Genomic DNA, 19,404 nt, shown 5'->3' on the forward strand with positions numbered 1-19,404 from the left:
CCCGCCAGGGGCGCACAGAGACGTGCCAGCAGTCGGCTGCTTCCGGGAGCGGCGTGGGCCATGGCATGCAGGCAGCCTGCCTGAGCCCTGCTGCGCTGCTGGACTTTTAGTGGCCCGTAGATTGTGATCGACTGGCAGAGAATGGCCATGATTGACGGGTTGGTGACCACTGTTTTAGCGTGTAAAGAAGTGAATAAAATAAATTCAGTTTCTTAAAGAAAGGGCTGCCCGCAAGAGCTGTTCTAGCCACCAATCTAACCTCCTTGATAAGCACTTGAAATTAACTTGTTTTCTCCTGAGGGAGCATGTCTCTGAATTTCAAAATTTTAGAGGAGTTGATACAATCACACTTTGACAACCAAGCCAGGTAATTGCAGACTGGTGGATGAAAATATTTGTTATGAGTAGGTCCACACATTTGGCCTCTTTATCTGAAGGAGTGGACCTAGTGTGGTGCTGCCTTTTCCTTTCAGTGGCCGCTTGAACCACCGAAGAGTTTGGGGCAGGATGAGAGAATAAAAACTCTGTTCCCTTGGCTGGGACACAGCTTCTTTTCTGCCCTCTTAAGAGTAGGTGCACTTGCTGCTGGAGTGTGACACGTGACTTTGGCAGGCTCTAGGACAGCCTCATTAATGAGGAGCACCACTCTACTAGATCCTCCATTCTGCAAAAGATCCAGGAATGTGAGAGATGTCTTGTGAATTTCCTCCAGAGGGGTTGTGTCACCACTTGCCATGCAACCTTAGGTGCCTTATAATGCTTTGCTCTTGTAGCTCCCAACCTGGGCTGCTCACAAACAGCCTGTAGCTCCACCCCAAGTGTCCTTACATATCTACACCCCGGTCCAGCAACTCTGACCCCATCAGCCTGTCAGCAACATACCAGCCACACACTGGCTTCCAGCAGCCTTGGTTACTACCTTCGGGGTGACCCCAACACACGCCCAGTCCCAAATTTTCCCCCCCGAAAACACGTGTTCTGCACTGTTCAACCCTCTCCTAGACAGTTCAGCTATTAGAGGCCTGTTGTCCTAGTAAGGGATCAATGTACAACAGTTTGCTACTTTAATTGGAGTTACCAAACAATTCAGTTCAAAACACAACACTAGATTAGTTTTAATTAAAAATAAAAAGTTCATTTAACTATAAAGAGACAGATTTTCATAGATTCATAGATATTTAGGTTAGAAGGGACCATTATGATCATCTAGTCTGACCTCCTGCACAATGCAGGCCACAGAATTTCACCCACCACTCCTGCAAAAAACCTCACACCTATATCTGTGCTATTGAAGTCCTCAAATCGTAGTTTAAAGACTTCAAGGAGCAGAGAATCCTCCAGCAAGTGATCCGTGCCCCATGCTACAGAGGAAGGTGAAAAACCTCCAGGGCCTCTTCCAATCTGCCCGGGAGGAAAATTCCTTCCCGACCCCAAATATGGCGATCAGCTAAATGGGCAAAATTCATCAGCCAGATACTACAGAAAATTCTTTCCTGGGTAACTCAGATCCCACCCCATCTAATATCCATTCACAGGCCATTGGGCCTATTTACCATGAATATTTAATCACCAAAACCATGTTATCCCATCATACCATCTCCTCCATAAACTTATCGAGTTTAATCTTAAAGCCAGATAGATCTTTTGCCCCCACTGCTTCCCTTGGAAGGCTATTCCAAAACTTCACTCCTCTGATGGTTAGAAACCTTCGTCTAACTTCTAGTCTAAATTTCCTGGTGGTCAGTTTATATCCATTTGTTCTTGTGTCCACATTCGTACTGAACTTAAATAATTCCTCTCCCTCTCCGGTATTTATCCCTCTGATATATTTATAGAGAGCAATCATATCTCCCCTCAACCTTCTTTTAGTTAGGCTAAACAAGCCAAGCTCCTTGAGTCTCCTTTCATAAGACAAGTTTTCCATTTCTTGGCTCATCCTAGTAGCCCTTCAAACTGGAAAAGGTACAGAGAATTCATCCTTCTTAAACATGGGAGACCAGAATTGCACACAGTATTCCAGGTGAGGTCTCACCAGTGCCTTGTATAACGCTACTAAAACTTCCTTATCCTTACTGGAAATACTTCTCCTGATGCATCCCAAGACCACATTAGCTTTTTTCACGGCCATACCACATTGGCGGCTCATAGTCATCCTATGATCAAGCAATACTCCAAGGTCCTTCTCCTCCTCCATTACTTCTAATTGATGCGTCCCTAGCTTATAACTATAATTCTTGTTATTAATTCCTAAATGCATGACCTTACACTTCTCACTATTCAGTTTCATCCTATTACTATTACTCTAGTTTACAAGGTCATCCAGATCCTCCTGTAGGATATCCCTGTCCTTCTCTAAATTGGCAATACCTCCCAGCTTTGTATCATCCACAAACTTTATTAGCACACTCCCACTTTTTGTGCCGAGGTCAGTAATAAAAAGATTAAATAAGATTGGTACCAAAACCAATCCTTGAGGAACTCCACTGGTAACCTCCCTCCAGTCTGACAGTTCACCTTTCAGTAGGACCCGTTGTAGTCTCCCCTTTAACCAATTTCTTATCCACCTTTCAATTTTTCTATTGATCCCCATCTTATCCAATTTAACTAATAATTCCCCGTGTGGCACGGTATCAAATGCCTTACTGAAATCTAGGTAAATTAGATCCACTGCGTTTCCTTTGTCTAAAAAATCTGTTACTTTCTCAAAGAAGGAGATCAGGTTGGTTTGGCACGATCTACCTTTTGTAAAACCATGTTGTATTTTGTCCCATTTACCATTGACTTCAATGTCCTTAACTACCTTCTCCTTCAAAATTTTTTCCAAGACCTTGCATACTACAGATGTCAAACTAACAGGCCTATAATTACCCGGATCACTTTTTTCCCCTTTCTTAAAAATAGGAACTATGTTAGCAATTCTCCAATCATACGGTACAACTCCTGAGTTTACAGATTCATTAAAAATTCTTGCTAATGGGCTTGCAATTTCATGTGCCAATTCCTTTAATATTCTTGGATGAAGATTATCTGGCCCCCCGATTTAGTCCCATTAAGCTGTTTGAGTTTCGCTTCTACCTCCATATCCTCATTCCCATTTGTCATGCTACCATTATCCCTAAAATCCTCTTCAGTCAAAGACTGAGGAAAAGTATTTGTTTAGATATTGGGCCATGCCTAGATTATCCTTGACCTCCACTCCATCCTCAGTTTAGCGGTCCCACTTCTTCTTTCTTTGTTTTCTTCTTATTTATATGGCTATAGAACCTTTTACTATTGGTTTTAATTCCCTTTGCAAGGTCCAACTCTACTTGACTTTTAGCTTGTCTCACTTTATCCCTACATGTTCTGACCTCAGTAAGGTAGCTTTCCTTGCTGATCCCTCCCTTCTTCCACTCCCTGTATGCTTTCTGCTTTTTCTTAATCACCTCTCTGAGATGCTTGCTCATCCAGCTTGGTCTACAACTCCTGCCTATTAATTCTTTCCCCTTTCTTGGGATGCAGGCTTCCAATAGCTTCTGCAGCTTTGATTTAAAATAATTCCAGGCCTCCTCTATTTTTACATCCATAAATTCTTCAATCCAATCACTTCCCTAACTAATTTCCTTAATTTTTGAAAGTCAGCCCTTTTGAAATCAAAAATCCTAGTTGCAGATTTATTTTTGTTAAACCTTCCGTTCAGTTTGAACTATAATTAGCTCATTATCACTTGACCCAAGATTATCCCCTACAACCATTTCTTCTATGAGGTCCTCACTACTCACCAAAACCAAATCTAAAATGGCATCCCCTCTAGTCGGTTCAGCAACTACTTGATGAAGGAATCCATCAGCTATCGCATTTTAAGTGAATACAGGTACAAGATATTAAAGTCAGAAATGGTTGCAGAAATCTAAACATAACCAACAATCAAAACGATGAGAATTTATTCCAACAGAGGTTGATAAACGTTAATAGTTTTATGGAGCAATAATATTTAAATTAGCATGAAGTCCATATGGACAAATGCTAAGTGAACTGATAATACTAAGGTAACAAGTAGGAATCAACATTATCAACATGTTTACTTACCCATTTGTAATTCAGATATGGTTTCTACCAGTGACCAGTCTAAACTGTAGCCACAGTGGGATTTGTCCATCAGATTGTCCAGTACTTGTCTTACTGTCTGTCTCTCATCCACCATCATAGTTTTGGAGCTGTCATCAGACATGTGAACTCTGATTACCAGCTGTGACCAGAAGGGGAAGAACAACAACAGGGATTAATTTCCCAAACATATTTCTTATTGAACCTAGATTACAAAAATAAAGTTTAGCTCATATAGAGTTTATATAAAAATCAATTCCTTCTCCCTTAAAGATGCAAAGAGTCATATTTAATAACTAGATGTTCATTTCAAAGCCCACTTATCAAAAGGTCATGTTCCTTTTGTAAAAGGAAAAAAAAATCTACAATATGTAGTTTTATTTTAGTTATGCATTAAAAAAACAAAAAAACATATTGCCAAAAAAAGAAACAAACTTGTCTTCACACACAGAGGTGCTGACTCAGTGGGTGCTCCGAGGCTGGAGCGCCCATGGGGAAAAATTAGTGGGTGCTCTGCACCCACTGGCAGCCAAGCTCCCTGCCCTGCCCCACCTCAGCACCTCCTCTGAGCACACCAGGTCCCCGCTCCTCCACCTACCTCCCAGCCCTTGCCACCGCCAAACAGCTGTAGCAAGCTCCGGGAGGGAGGAGGGACAAGCGGGAACGTGGCATGCTCAGGGAAGGAGGCAGGGAAGGGGCCGGGCTGGGGATTTGGGGAAGGAGTCGGACTAGGGGCAGGGAGCGGGCGGAGTTGGGGCGGGGACTTTGGGGAAGGGGTTGGAATGGGGGTGGGACCGGAGGCAAAGGGGAGGTCGAGCACCCACCAGCACCAGTAGAAGTCGATGCCTATGTTCACACAAGCTTGTCTCAAGCAACTAGATGCAAGCACAAAGGCCTTGTATAAATTCATATGGAATTTTACTCATTGCTCTTTTAAAAATTGATACAATGATAATTTATTTCCACTGATCTACCAGACACTGAATTTTTCTTAATTACTGTTTTTATTCTTATGAAAAAATAAAAGTATGCAAGGCTAATGTGTTGTTATTAATTGAAAATGATATAAAAGGAGAGTTGTGTATTGCTGCTATTGCTCATATATTTGTATTTTTCATTTCTTTACCATCTAGATTTTCTTAACTAACTTTGTCAAAACCAACAAAAAAGCATATAAACGCATCGACTTTCAGGTTAGACGGGACCATTATGACGATCAAGTCTGACCTCTTGCACATCGCAGGCCACAGAATCTTGCCCACCCTCTCCTGTAACAGATCCATAATCTCTGGCTGAGTTACCGAGGTCCTCAAATCATGATTTAAAGACTTCAAGTTACAGAGAATTCACCGTTTACTCTAGTTTAAACACTCATCTCCAGAGTACAGTATATCCATAGTATTTTAGCATTCCTGTTAAAAAACCCAACACACTTAAAATACATAAATACAGTACATGAAACACAACACAAGTGTCTTTCCAATTATGGTGGGCAATGCAAGCGTCAGCTTTAATTTAAAAATTTAAAAGTCATAAGATTTCTGCCACTTTCTGCATAAATATTAGTCTTTCACTGGTGCGGCAGTCAGACAAAAAAAAAGTTCTCTTAAATTTTCTTTACTTGGAAGGTGTGTGGGGAAAGCAGCACTGTTTTAAAAACTTAACTGCTAATTCCCTGCTGTTTCAGTATTACTTTAAAAAGAGGGCAGTGTCCATATAAAAATTATACCTCAATCTAATCTGTTACCTACACTAATTTAGAAAACCAAAGAATGTTAGAATCTTCTTTCCACCTTTTATGCTATTGCTTACTTTTTTCGCACCTCACAGCTTGCAAAGTTAGAAGAAGTTAGTTGATTTGCTCTGAATTCTCATGCTCTAGCACAATGTTGTAGCATTTGATTTGCAAATATTAAATGTGGAACGCTTAAATATTAACTTTTTCAATGATTTAAAAACACTGGACATCATCCTGTTAATATTAAGATATACAGATTTATTAAACATATCTAAATATTGGCCCTAAATTACTTGACAGTGTCCCTAAGTTTGGAGGCAACGTCTTTACTATCTTTGACATAGCATCAAATACTGTCTGCGTTTTCCACTCACTACTCTTCTGCCTATTATTAACAACTAAAGGAGAGTTTGTATCTTGCAAACTGGAAGTTGGAGAGCCTGATACAAGTATATTGAATGAGAGTCTATAAAGAGGACAAGACAGTTTGAAATACGAGGCTATTGAACGTGCAAAGACAATCGAATAAGGCTGGATCTCTGTTTCAGATGTGAATGCACATTGCCAAAGTCTTTTAAATCTGTATCTGGATGTAGAATAAGCTACTACTTAGAAAAACGTGATGCCACACCATATAGTGTAAGTTCTTGATTAAGCCCTGACTGGAAGAGAGAAGGAATACAATAGTTACTCAAAATTTGAATAACGTAATTACAGATCAGAGAGCAATGTCCCTCAAAAGAAAAACTAAAAACGGGAAAAGAAGTCTTTTTTTATTAAAATAGTTTAAGTGTAATTAACAGAGATGAGCAGAACTGAACCCATATTTTTTGATTCAATAAGGATTACCTAGGAAACATGTAAAATAATATAAATGTAGTTTACCTTTTTCACTTGTGCCTCTTTAATCTTTTCCAAAGCAACCCTGATCTTCTCAGCTTTCAGTTTAGCAGCCTGCTCTTCCTGTGGGGACACAGCATACCAGTTAAACAAACGTCAGGACTTCAAAGCTTCTAATTATGAGGTTACCATAGGGTAGAATTTGAGAAGGAATACTAGTTCCCCCACTAGCAACAACCTCTAGTGTGGAAATTAAAGGAACAATCATTGATGCTGAAAAAAACGACTATGTTTAAGATGCAAAGACTTCCTGTATCTGTCTGATGTACACACAGATCAGACCCTGTGGTTCTGAAGACAGAACACAATTGTTTTTCTGCACTTTGCCAGCCAATATTGCATTGTTCCTTTGCATTCTACTTTTTTTCTTTTGCATCCATCAATTACTGAATGCTTTAATTTGCCAAAGATTTACAATGACAGTCCCAGCTCATACCATATCTGCCAACGGTACAATTAAACACATCCAATAGATTTTCAGTTTATTAAAGTTAACATCACAATGAGAGATACCATAGCTTACTGTTACAGACACTTCCATTAAATGGCATTCCACGCTATTCCAGTCTGTTTAGGAAGCTTTTGGCATGTTAAACCAGTTGACAATAGCTCAACACTTGCACACTACACCTTTCATCCATGCTCCATACTATGTTTTTCCTCATTTAAAAAAAAGTGTCCAAATCACCAAATGTAAGAAGTTAAACCTCCTTCTTTGATACTCTTCCTTTTAAAAATCTAAGTTTGTTACAATTTAAAGCACATTAAAAGTCCAAAGAATTTGAATCCATTCTAGCTCTGAATTGCTTTTCATAAAGAAACCGGTATACTGCAACATTACTAATACTTACTTTCAATCTCCAGCAATCAGCCTATAATATTACTATTGCAATAGAGTTGAAGTGATCTGCTGAAACAAGAAGCCACTTCTGCAGAACCTCTGCATGCAGGATTCAAATTTCAGAATTCTAAGATTTGGATTACTGTCGCGTGAAGTGTCTAAGAAGCACATAAACCACCTTGTAGAACTCAATTAGACAGCCACACAATTAAAAATACTTCTGTCAGTCCCCTTCAAAAAAAGAATGCTTTCAGAGCAGAAGTAGCACAGTTCCTCACAATGATGGAAAGACAGCCCCAGCTACAGTGCTTAACTCTTTATCATTTCATTCTACAAATAAAATCCCTAAACTGCTTTTCTATTACACTGTTTGGATGAAGTTGCCCTTTATTTAATGACAAAGATTCGTCCATCTTCAAATATGTGCAGAACTTCACTAGAAGTAACACTGTTACTGGCATTTTTCACTTCTGTGAAGCCATTGTTGTTATTCTCATCCTCCGGAGTGGCTCCTTCCTAGGCTACTTTGTCTTACTCCTACTTAGCCACTTTTGTCCCCTCATTCTCAGACTGTACTTCTATACTACACAGTGGAGATGGCAACAGCTGTGGAGGGGTATAGACTTGCTTGTGAGAAACATAATCTTTTTCAATAAGAGGAGCCAATAAGCTGACAAGAGCAGTAATAATTGGGGTTTGAAACATTATCTGAAAACTCAATTAGGCAAAGAACAACGCTTTTTATTAGGCTAGTGAGAGACTCATTTTAATTGATCATAAAGATGGTATCACATAACTAGGAAAGGTTATACTAGAATATATGGTTTAGAAAAAAGAACAAAACAAAACAATCAGTAAGATATCTGAAAAGATTTTTTTAACTTTAACCAAAAACATACAATTTCAGAATTTTAGAGTATTCATCCTACCTCTTAGTCCAGGTTGTTTTCATCCACAAAACACTTGTTATCCAAAAGCAAAGAAAAGCTCTATTAAGATTTTTTTTATTTTATTTAGAAGGGTAAGGTTCTACAACTAATCATTTTATGCTCTGGGCTGCTCCTGAAGTCAATAAGAGCAAGATGCACCCTTTATATATTTTTGAGACCAATTTTGAGAAACTGAGCAATTTCTGGCTTTTAAAGTGGTATCTATGACCTCAATCATAAACCTTTATTCCTGTACAGAGGCTGCGAACATGTTCAGTTTGGCTTTTTACATAAGTCATGGGGCCCAATTTTCCATGCCACTGCATGTTGTACGTGTGCACGTGAATATACAACTATCAAAAAGGTACCATTTTACACCCGCTTTGCACAGGTGCATGTGACTACACAAAGAGCAAGGCTTTGGAGAATCAGGCCTCATGGCTCTAATACACCTGTGCCAATGCACCGTAATTATCTTTTCTGATACTCTAGTCTTAAATGATTCCTTAGCAGAGAACCATCATAGATTATGTGGTGGTTTTATGATAAACATGTTTAAGTACGTGCTGTTTCTATTACCAAATTAATTTTCATTTGAAACTTTAAGGATTGAAACAGGATTGGCTCCAGAGATGAAACAATAGCCTATAATCACAGAAATGTTGGACTGGAAGGGACCTCAATAGGTCATCTAGTCCAGTACCCTGCACTGAGGTAGGACTAAGTATTATGTAGACCATCCTGACAGGTGTTTATCTACTCTGGTTTTAAAAACCTCCAATGATGGAGAGCCCACAACCTCCCTAGATAATTTGTTCCAGTGCTTAACTACCCTTACAGTTAGGAAGTTTTTCCTAATGTCTAACCTAAATCTCTCTCGCTGCAATTTAAACCAGTTACTTCTTGTCCTGTTCTCAATGGTTAAGGAGAACAATTATCTGACTTAGTCCTCATCTTCAAAGAAAACCTGCACAATACTTTCAAAAGAAGAGTCTGGGAGCTTGAATTCATTACTCTGCAATACACTAAAAATCATAGACTCAACAGAGCCACTGAATTTATGGCTTATTACAACAATTTGTACCCCACTAGCCCCTCCCCCTTTTTGTCCTATGACTGGAGGGGCGTTAATGTGTCACTCTACCTTGAATGGGCACTTACGCTATGTGCTAACTACTTATGCTAAACAATCTGCTCCACCTTGCATTTTGCCGTGAGGCTGGGAGTACCTTTCCTAGATCTGAAGAGGAGACAGGGCAGATTCTTGTGGAACTCCACTCGATATGCTCTTCCAGCTTGATTTTGAACCAATGATAACTACTCTACTGAGTACGCCTTTTCCAACCAGCTGTGCACCCATCTTATAAGTAAGTTTGTCTAAGCTATATTTCTCTAGTTTGTTTATGAGAAGGTCATGCGAGACAGTATCAATAGCCTTACTAGAGTAGAGAGATATCACATCTACTGCTATTCCCAGGACTCCCGCCCTCCACAAGGCTTCTTACCCTGTCAAAGAAGGATATTAGGCTGGTTTGACATGAGTTGTTCTTGACAAATCCATGTTCATGATTCCTTACTGCAATACTTTTAACTTTTAGACTAAAACTATTAGAAATTTAAAAAATTCTAGAATTATAATTTCCCTAAAAAAGATCTTATTTACAAGCAGCAAATGCTAAAGATTAAAATTCATGTATAAGAAAAATCAAAGCAAAACTAAAAATGTGATTTTAAAAAAAAATAGTTATGACTGTTCTTTAGGTATTAAACAGAGCTTTTCTTTTAAACTAACTGACATGCCAAGAATAGTTCAGCAGATTTGGCAGGTAATGCTTCATTGATGCAAGATGGGGAATTATGTATTGTCATGACTTTTTCCCCAAAAGTACAATTGGATTATGATTTTTTTTTAGAAGTATGATTGGATTAAAGTTGATATTTTTCAAAGTTTGCTACACTCTAATCAATCTGCCTCTTTCCCCCTTCCAAGCCAAACAAAGCATAAAACAACAACAAACCTTGACACAAGGAACAAAGAGGATTAACAAACAAGAAGCCAATGCAACCAGACAGTGTACTGAGCTAATTACATTTCTCATTCCATGTGAGATATATTTTCATGAGAAGACAGACAGGTGACAGTAATATCTGAATACAGTAATTTGAATACACTGCAAGCCATTCAACCACAAACTGACAACTGTTGTACACAACTGTCTACATTTTAGAAATATGACATACTAATCAATCTAATCACATCTAGCATTAGCAACTCATTTCCCCTGCAATGGTAAACAAAACTAAAATATGAACTTGAAATAGCTTAGAACCCTTTGGAATTGGAAATAGCAGTACAACTTACTAAGGTTCTAGAAGCAGTGTGACTACTCTAGTGAACAGTTACCCATGCGAGCAAGTATTTGTAGGTTGAGGCCTAAAAGAAGTTTACTCCAAGCAACGAATCTTGTTGAAATTACATCTAATTACAGAAGAATATCACTAATTTTCACATCACAAACACAGAATCCCAATAGTTCTAAAAAAAAAAAAAATAAAAAATCAGCTTTGCTGTACTTCTCAAAGGAATAATAGCTACAGTGATATCTTATTAATACAAAACATATTGGCATGTAGTGAATAGAAATAGATATAAAACTAAGCTACACTGTGATACAGTGTTCTTGAATAATTAAATTTTGTTAGTTTTCTTGTTTATTTTCAAAACTGGCAACCTGCAGCGATTCTCTCAATAAGTGAATTTCAACTGCATCTGAATATTACTGTTATAAAAAAAAAACCTATGTTAATGCAATTTTTTAAAGTAGCACAGTTAAAACTGAAAAAGACCCCAAGAAATCAAAAGTTAAAAGGTTCCTTTAGTAATGCTAACCATGGCCACATTATACCTATATATTTCATAATTCCTTGTTAAATTTGTACTTAAATATGGTCTGTGTTTTAAACACAAAAGATGTAGGCTGTGCATTGTGAGTTAATGTTACTCTAAGAACCTTACCTTTTGCATTTCTTGACGTCTTACATTTTATTGTACATGAATGTAGTTTTTTGCAGTTGACTTCCTTATATCTGGAGGGTTTTTTAAAGAAAAACTTATCTGTATTTAATAAAGCTAGCAATTAAGCGGTACTATTTAAGCTATGAAGTTCACACTTCATTTAAGTGAATGTGGTAGACATGATTTCATAAAACATGAAATGGGATCCAGTAAATGTTTTTAGTTTAATATTTGAAAGTTTTCTCCAGAAAGTTTCTCTTTAAAGGATGTGCAAGCAAGAAATCATAATCAAATGCACTTTGGCAATATTAATCTGTATATAAAAATTTCCCAGCCAAAAAAAATTACAATTTAAAAGGTAGCTTGATGATGATTTTAAATCGATTGCTTTATCTAAAACTAGATAACGTTACTCAGTGGGATAAACACTTTTCATGCACATTTTCATTTGATGCTGTGGCAACTGTGTACACATCAACACCCTCCTAGTATACAATCCACCAGAAGCAGGAAGAACATGAGGAAAGACATGAAACTGGGAAAGGGGGGGTGGGGAGGGGGAGAGGCACATTCATGGTTTCTGTCCATGCCACCACATTTGTTAATTCTCATGCATCCAAACCTCTAAAGGGGTTTTAAAAAGGTAAAAGAGGAGAGGACTGGGAAAGAGCAGAAAAATTACTTTTGTTCTGGGCTGCTGTTAAAGCTCCTTTACTACAGAGCAGCTGGAATAAATTTCCTTAGGAAAACAGAGAGCTGCTGGCCAGTTAAAAAAAAGTGTTAACACAAGTACAGCTGACTAGAAAAAACAGTAGTTCTAAAGCAGGGGTGGGCAAAGTTTTTGGCCTGAGGGCCACACTGGGGAATAGAAATTGTACGGCGGGCCATGAACGCTCACAAAACTGGGGTTGGGGTGCGGGAGGGGGTGAGGGCTCTAGTTGGGGATGAGGGCTCTGGGGTGCAGGAGGGTGCTCTGGGCTGGGATCGTGGGGTTTGGAGAGCAGGAGGGGAATGAGGGCTGGTGCAGGGCGTTGGAGCGTGGGGAAAGGCTCAGGGGTGCAGGCTCAGAGCAGTGCTTACCTCAAGTGGCTTCCAGAAGCAGCAGCATGTTCCTTCTCCGGCTCCTATGTGGAAGTGCGGCCAGGCGGCTCCGCACACTGCCCCATCTGCAGGCACTGCCCATGCAGCTCCCATTGGAGTGGCAGAAGGGGCCATTGGAGCACACAGGAGCCGGAGCGGGGCCATGCTGCAGCTTCTGGGAGCTACGTGGAGTGGCCCCCGACCCAGCACCCCGGCTGGAGTGCTGGAGCAGGGCCGAGCCGCGTGGTGAGGCCCGCGACCCAGCACCCCGGCTGCAGTGCTGGAGCAGCCCTCAACCCAGCGCCCCGGCTGGAGCGGGACAAAGCCACGTGGTGTGGCCCCCTACCCAGCATCCCAGCCGGAACAGGGCTGAGCCACAGGGTGCAGCCTTGAACCCAGTGCTCTGGGGCAAGCCCCAGATCCTGCTCTCCAGCAGGAGCTTGCAGGCCAGCTTAAAACGGCCTGTGGACCATTGTTTGCCTATCCCTGTTCTAAAGTATAATTGGCAAATACAGCCTTAGCCTACCTATTTAGCAAATATGCCCTTGTTGCTTTACTATATCGGCATAATCTATATATAGTCCTTATCTTCCGGATTTGCCCCAGCTTCTCCCTAGGAGCACTTAAATTTTTTTTTTTTTTAAAATAATCAACGAAATGGTACATAGAAGGTGGACAACAGTGAAGTCGGACTCCTGATAGAATGGATGTGCAAGTCTCTCTACAACACAAAACTACACAGTTTTCCGCATACCATCTGGTCATCACTGAATAGAATCAGAGTCCGTACCCTTCATCTCCTCTGGTATAACTACAGGGGGTACAGTAATTATGATTCCCAACATAACGAACAGTGCCAGGAAGTGGACAGCAATATATTAAAATGCGAGGCGTGCTCTTGGGGTGTTACTGAATCATAGAATCATAGAATATCAGGGTTGGAAGGGACCCCAGAAGGTCATCTAGTCCAACCCCCTGCTCAAAGCAGGACCAATTCCCAGTTAAATCATCCCAGCCAGGGCTTTGTCAAGCCTGACCTTAAAAACCTCTAAGGAAGGAGATTCTACCACCTCCCTAGGTAACGCATTCCAGTGTTTCACCACCCTCTTAGTGAAAAAGTTTTTCCTAATATCCAATCTAAACCTCCCCCACTGCAACTTGACTCTTTTTCCATGCTACAGAAATAATTTAGGAGTTATCCATAACAGGCTTCTGAGTATCTTGTTTTACACTAGGGTGTTTTTTCCAGATTACACCAAGTAAGAGCACTCAAAATAGAAAATTTATCCTTTCTTTCAGTATGAAGACAAACTGTTGCTAGTAATTAATTCATTTGAAGAATGTTATTGTTTTCTGGCAGTATGAGAAAAAGCGTCCATGTGCTTCCCACAGCTTGATTTTTATACCTGTAAAGGGGAGGAGAACAGAAGAGCTTTCAGACTCCACAGACTTTTGACTCCACTTGACTTTTTTAGCCAAGGATGCTAAGATGAATACTACATGCTCTCCGAGAACTTGGAATCTTTGATGGATATTTGCAGTAACTTAACAGAGTATATTTAAAATGAGACAGCCTTTAAAAACAGCCTGACAAGAGGAAAAGTGACTCTAGTAAATGTAACAGGTTGGGGAGAAGGGGAGGGGCGTGAGTGAGGGAGGGGTGAGCATCAAACTTATAAACTCAGAAGTGGGAGGTGCATTCTATCAACAAGGAAAAAGTCACATGCAGGTGGAAAGAAGATGCATCACCTTGGTCAGCAAATGAGAAGGCTTTCCTGCAATGTTTCTCAGAAGAAGGGATGTTTCCCTGTCCAGATAGGAGTGCTTGTGCAGAAAGAAAGAAAGAGAGAGAGAAAGAAAATAAGTCAAAGGAAATCAGTGCAGTAATTTTATAGTGTGTTGATTATAGTAGACAAGCAGAGTTTAAGCAAACACTTAAAAACCTTCCGCACTTAACTTCCCCACGCAAACTCCTCCCATCCATAAAACTCTAACCATCTCTAGACAATGAATTTCAGAAACACTTGACAGAAAGCAAAGGTTTAATAAGCAGCTGTGCTAGTAAAAGACACCATCTTTCCTTTCACCTGTTTTTCAATGGCATAACAATTATAAAATACACTTAAAGAAAATTTTTTCTTACCTGTTACTGATTTCTTTTCTACAAGTTACTGCCTAGGATTTTCAAAATTACCTAAGTGACTTAGGAGCATGAGTAAAGGGATTTACATTACTAAGTCACTTAGACACTTTTAAAAATCCTACCCACATCATGCAAATCCTATACAACTGGGCTTGCTGCTTCTGCTGTGCAGAGATGAAGACAGCATAGAACTGTCAGTCATGGAACCAGGACATGCTGGTCAAGCTTTGTACCCTGGCTCGTTTTCCCAAGAAGAGGACTTCCAAAACTGCAGAAAAAAACCTTACCATAATGAGAGTAACTGATAATCCTGAACTATGGCCAACAAATTAAACTTTCCATGTACTGATATTCTCTCTCTCTCAATACAGTCCCCAGAAGGATGGGTCAGATTGCCAAATATCTCACAAGTGAGAAATTCACATATAAACCAAGTTTTCTCTCTCCTACAAGAGTTTGTCTGACAACCATCCACATTTGGGAAGTGACCAAGGGTTAACATTTCCCAGATGAGAGAGCAGATCAAAGACAAAATATGACTCCCTCCTGAACATCTTATGCCAGTAAGACAAAAGTAACGTGAAGTGTAAGATCTGAAGTCCTTTTCTTCAGGTTTTACAGCTGTTAAAGCATGGCTTTCCTTCTTGGGCAGCTATTCCACCAGTAAATTTGACAGAAGCCAAATTCTGCCTGAGGTGGGAGTCTTTGTTCCATGGGTGTTAAATGGCCAAGAATTTAAATTATACATAAACTGTATCAGCCACACGGGAAGGATATTTTCTTGAGAACTGACTTGACGACCTTCTCTCAAGTCATTCCTGAGAGGTTACTACAATGTGACATTATTGCTCTGGAATAACATGTACAGAGAATAAAGATCTGGAAATAGAGGATTCAGTGTTTCTCTTTGGCGAGATGTCAGTTACTAATCCTAGGGTAAGTAAGGGTAAGAAAGAAATCCCCCTTTGAGCGTTTCATTGGGAAAATGAGAGCTGTTTTAAAACATGTTAGCTAATTCATTAGCATATTTTCAACCACCAAGGATGCGCCCTAATGCTTAAAAACACACTAGTCATGAACAACCAAGTCCTTGTGTAGACCAGGATTTAAACATGTGTTAGCTAACAAATTCTAATATATTTGAAAAATGGAGTGTAGATACAGTACTGTGTAACTTAACCCACGCTAAGTTGGTCAAAGTAAAGTCTAGACTCACTTCAAGCTTTAATTCAGCCTGTCACATGTTAAGTTACAAAGTGGCTGTCTAAACCAGACTTTTCAAACACATTAGTTAGTACGTGTTAGCTAGCACATCCTACGGATCACACCTTCTATGACCATGGCCACCTAATAACTTTTTCAATATCATGGCCTTTACCCATGAGATGCTAAGTGATGTTTAAGAAGTGATAACATTTTAAAAACAACTAATTTTTTCAGTCTAGACAAGCCTGATTGTGGATACTGTATCCTTGTCAAGGAACACAATGCTTTGTTTAAAATGAAAGTATGAGTAAAGAAGAAGTTACTCACCTTGTGCAGTAATGATGTTTCTTTGAGATGTGTCCCTCTAGAGGTGCTTCATTGTGTGGGTGCTCCACTGTAGGTGTGCTTGCATCCGTGCACTGCTGATTGGAGACCTTTGATCGCAGTATCCATTAGGCCAGCACATGTGCTGTTTTTCCTCGTGCTGTACCACGAGGCTAGCCAGCGTGCATGAGCTACCCCCATCAGTTCCTTCTCTACCACAGACTCATTGACAAGAACTCCGAAGTAGAGGGGAGGAGGTACATTGCAGAGCACCCACAGAGACGCACATCACAAAGAATCAACGTTATTGCACAAGGTGAGTAACTTATTCTACGTGTAGCGTCCCTATAGATGACTCCTGAGCAGTATCTCTTCTGGAGGTCTGTGACTTTTGAGTTGGGTCAGTTACAGATGACAGTACTGTGGAGACGAAGATAGCATTAGAGGCGAAGTCCACCATGATCGCATAATTTTCTGCGAAGGTGTGAACTGATGCCCAGGTCCCCGCTGTACAGATTTCTGAGATAGGGACATTCTTGAAGAAGGTGATGTATGAGAAGATCAATCTTGTGGAGTGTGTACGAATAGTATTTGGAAGGCTCATATTGCAAACTTGGTAGCAGTGTCTGATGAAGTTCAAGATCCACTTGGAGAGTCCTTGGGCTGATATTGCTGAACCCTTGGATCTTTCCTCAAAATTGCCTAGAGGATTTTCCTGAAAATCTTTATCCTGTCCAAGTAGGCGGCTAGGGCTCTCCTGACATCTAGAGCATGTAATATAGCCTCTTTGTTGTCATGGTGAGGCTTGGGTAGAAGGTGAAGATTGGTTCCTGTGAATAATTGGTTCATGTGAAACGGGGAGGTTACTTTAGAAATGAATTTTGGATGTGGCCTAAGCGTAACCTTGGCCTGAAAGAATACCATGTGGGGGGATGTGCCATCAGAGCTGCTATTTCTCCTGGCTGAGGTAATCGCGATCAGGCAGGCTGTTTTCACTGAGAGGTATGTAAGCAAACAGGTGGCCAGGGGTTCGAAGGGAGGCCTGGTCAATCCTTTCAGTACCAGGTTTAAGTCCCATGTCCAAGTAGGAAGTTGAGGTTGCGGGAAGAGGTTTACTATGCCCTTGAGGAACCTTTTGGTGGTCGGGTGTGACAGCACTGAGTATCCCTCTACTGGTTGGTGGAAGGCTGTTATAGCTGCTAGGTGAACTCAGAGAGCTTAGAGATAGACTATGCACTGGCCCAAAAAGGGACTAAGATATGTGGAAGAGTCACGGATGTCAGGGAGATTTGTTGGGAAGTACACCAAATTCGAAACCTGCACCATTTTTGCAGGTAGGTACGTCGTGTCAAGGACTTTCTGCTGCGCAGTAATACCTCATATACTTCCTTTGAACAGGAGCTGTCTAGATGTTCGAACCAAGAAGGAAACATTCCATGAAGCGGAGAACCCCCACGCTGGCATGTAGGGTATATCCTCTGAACTGGGAGAGGAGGTACGGAGTGTGACAGGTAAGGGTACTAAGTCTGTCTCGGCCAAGTAGGAGTGATCAGAATGACGTGAGCTCCGTCTTTTTATTTTCAGCAAGACCTTCGATAGTAGGGGAAAAGGAGGAAAGACATAAAGAAGGTCTCCATCTCAGCAGAGAAGGAGAGCATTGTCTAGGGAGCAGTAGCGTGGACATATTTTGTTCAGGTAAGTGGTGAACAAGTCTGTGGTCAGTGGCGGCTGAATAGATTGTGAAGTTCTACTGGGTCTAGCTCCCACTCATGGTTGTGTGGGAATTTGCAACAGACTGTCCGCTATTGAGTTTTGTGTGCCTGGGAGGTAGGCCGCTGACAGTGTAACACCACTTCCAAGGTGACCTGGCTCCCCCTTGTCGATTGTCTGTTAGGACTCTCTTGTGTAATACTTTGATCAGTAGGAGGAAATAGGTGCCAGTCTTCCTGACTGCCTTTAGCTCGAGGTGGTTGATGTGAAGGGATATCTCCATGGGTGACCATTTGTCTTGTGTTGCAATGCCAGTTAGATGCGCACCCTACCCTATGAGCAATACATCAGTGGTAAGACGTTTGAGAGGCATGGTGTCGATATGCAGCCCAAGGATCCCAGTATGGACACTGGCGTGGTAATAGCACAGAGGTCAGTGGTGGTGCCCAGGGGTGGCTGTACCGAGGTGGTGGTGGTGGTGGGGCTATCTGAGGGTATGCTCAAGGACCCTGTTCATACTGGACACTGTAAGGAGCCTGGAAGGAGTACTGTGATTCTACAGCCTCAGGTTTGTTATCTGAGCCTTCACTAGAGAGTGGGAGGGGTATGTGTGATACATGAAGGTCCCTGGAGCGTCTGAATTCCAGCAGTGCTGACTGACTTGATGCTGCTGGCGGTACCATGGAAGATGAAGATCTTGTCCATACTGGATGCTCTGGTGCCAAATGAGGTGTCGATGATAGTCCCGATGTTAAATTACTTACCGGTAATACCTTCTTAGAGGAGTGCTTACTCCTGTCCTTGTCCCTCAGTGCCATTGACTTGGTGCCCGTGCCCATCGGGTCTGTAGGCTTGTCAAAGATACGTGCCTCTGAGGACTTCTGTGAGCCATAGATACCAGAGAGAGGGTCTCGGTGCCGGCAGTACCGAGGATACCAAGAATACCAGAGTGTTTGTGGCTCTCTTAGGGCTCACTGTGGGGATTTTCTGCTCTTTTTTGATGATTTGTGAAAGGAATCAGTGACTTGTTTCTTCGCCCCACAGCCTTTATATGTTGAGGGCTCTGGGGAAGACTCATATCTTCCAGGTGACTCATGGTGCGGGTCCAGAGAGGGTGGGAAAGCCACCTGCACGAAGATAATTTTCTGTCTGAGCTCTCTATCCTTATGAGACTGGGGCCTCAAAGATCACACTTTTATTGAATGTGACCTTCCCTGAGGCAGCGAATGCACTGGGCATGCTTGTCTGCAACAAGAATCGCCTCTTTGCAAGAGAGGCACCTCTTGAAGCTTGGTAAGCTGGGCAGACCACACTGAGGGAAGGGTCCGCAACAAGGAAAAAAGTTTTTTGTTTTTTTTTAAAGGGGGGAAAAAAGAAAGAAAAAACTACAGCTAGAACTACAACTAAGAACTAGGAGGCTAGCGAACTACA

General features: G+C 41.1%; 1 protein-coding gene across 7 annotated transcripts in view; it reads right to left on the reverse strand.

Annotated features, from left to right (window-relative positions):
- RAPH1 (Ras association (RalGDS/AF-6) and pleckstrin homology domains 1) overlaps nucleotides 1–19,404 on the reverse strand; it is a 158,990-nt gene that overhangs the window by 29,080 nt on the left and 110,506 nt on the right. For 5 of the 7 annotated variants that reach the window (XM_073306498.1, XM_073306495.1, XM_073306492.1 and 2 more), the window contains 3 exons: nucleotides 14,340–14,414; nucleotides 6,710–6,787; nucleotides 4,069–4,228 (listed from right to left, as the gene is read on the reverse strand). In XM_073306498.1, coding sequence (XP_073162599.1) covers nucleotides 4,069–4,228; nucleotides 6,710–6,787; nucleotides 14,340–14,414 — 313 coding nt within the window. The remainder of the gene's footprint in view (nucleotides 1–4,068; nucleotides 4,229–6,709; nucleotides 6,788–14,339; nucleotides 14,415–19,404) is intronic. The other 2 variants (XM_073306496.1, XM_073306494.1) reach the window with 1 other exon arrangement.

Source organism: Lepidochelys kempii, chromosome 11 (assembly GCF_965140265.1).
Source record: "Lepidochelys kempii isolate rLepKem1 chromosome 11, rLepKem1.hap2, whole genome shotgun sequence".
In the NCBI taxonomy this organism is placed as follows: Eukaryota; Metazoa; Chordata; order Testudines; family Cheloniidae; genus Lepidochelys; species Lepidochelys kempii.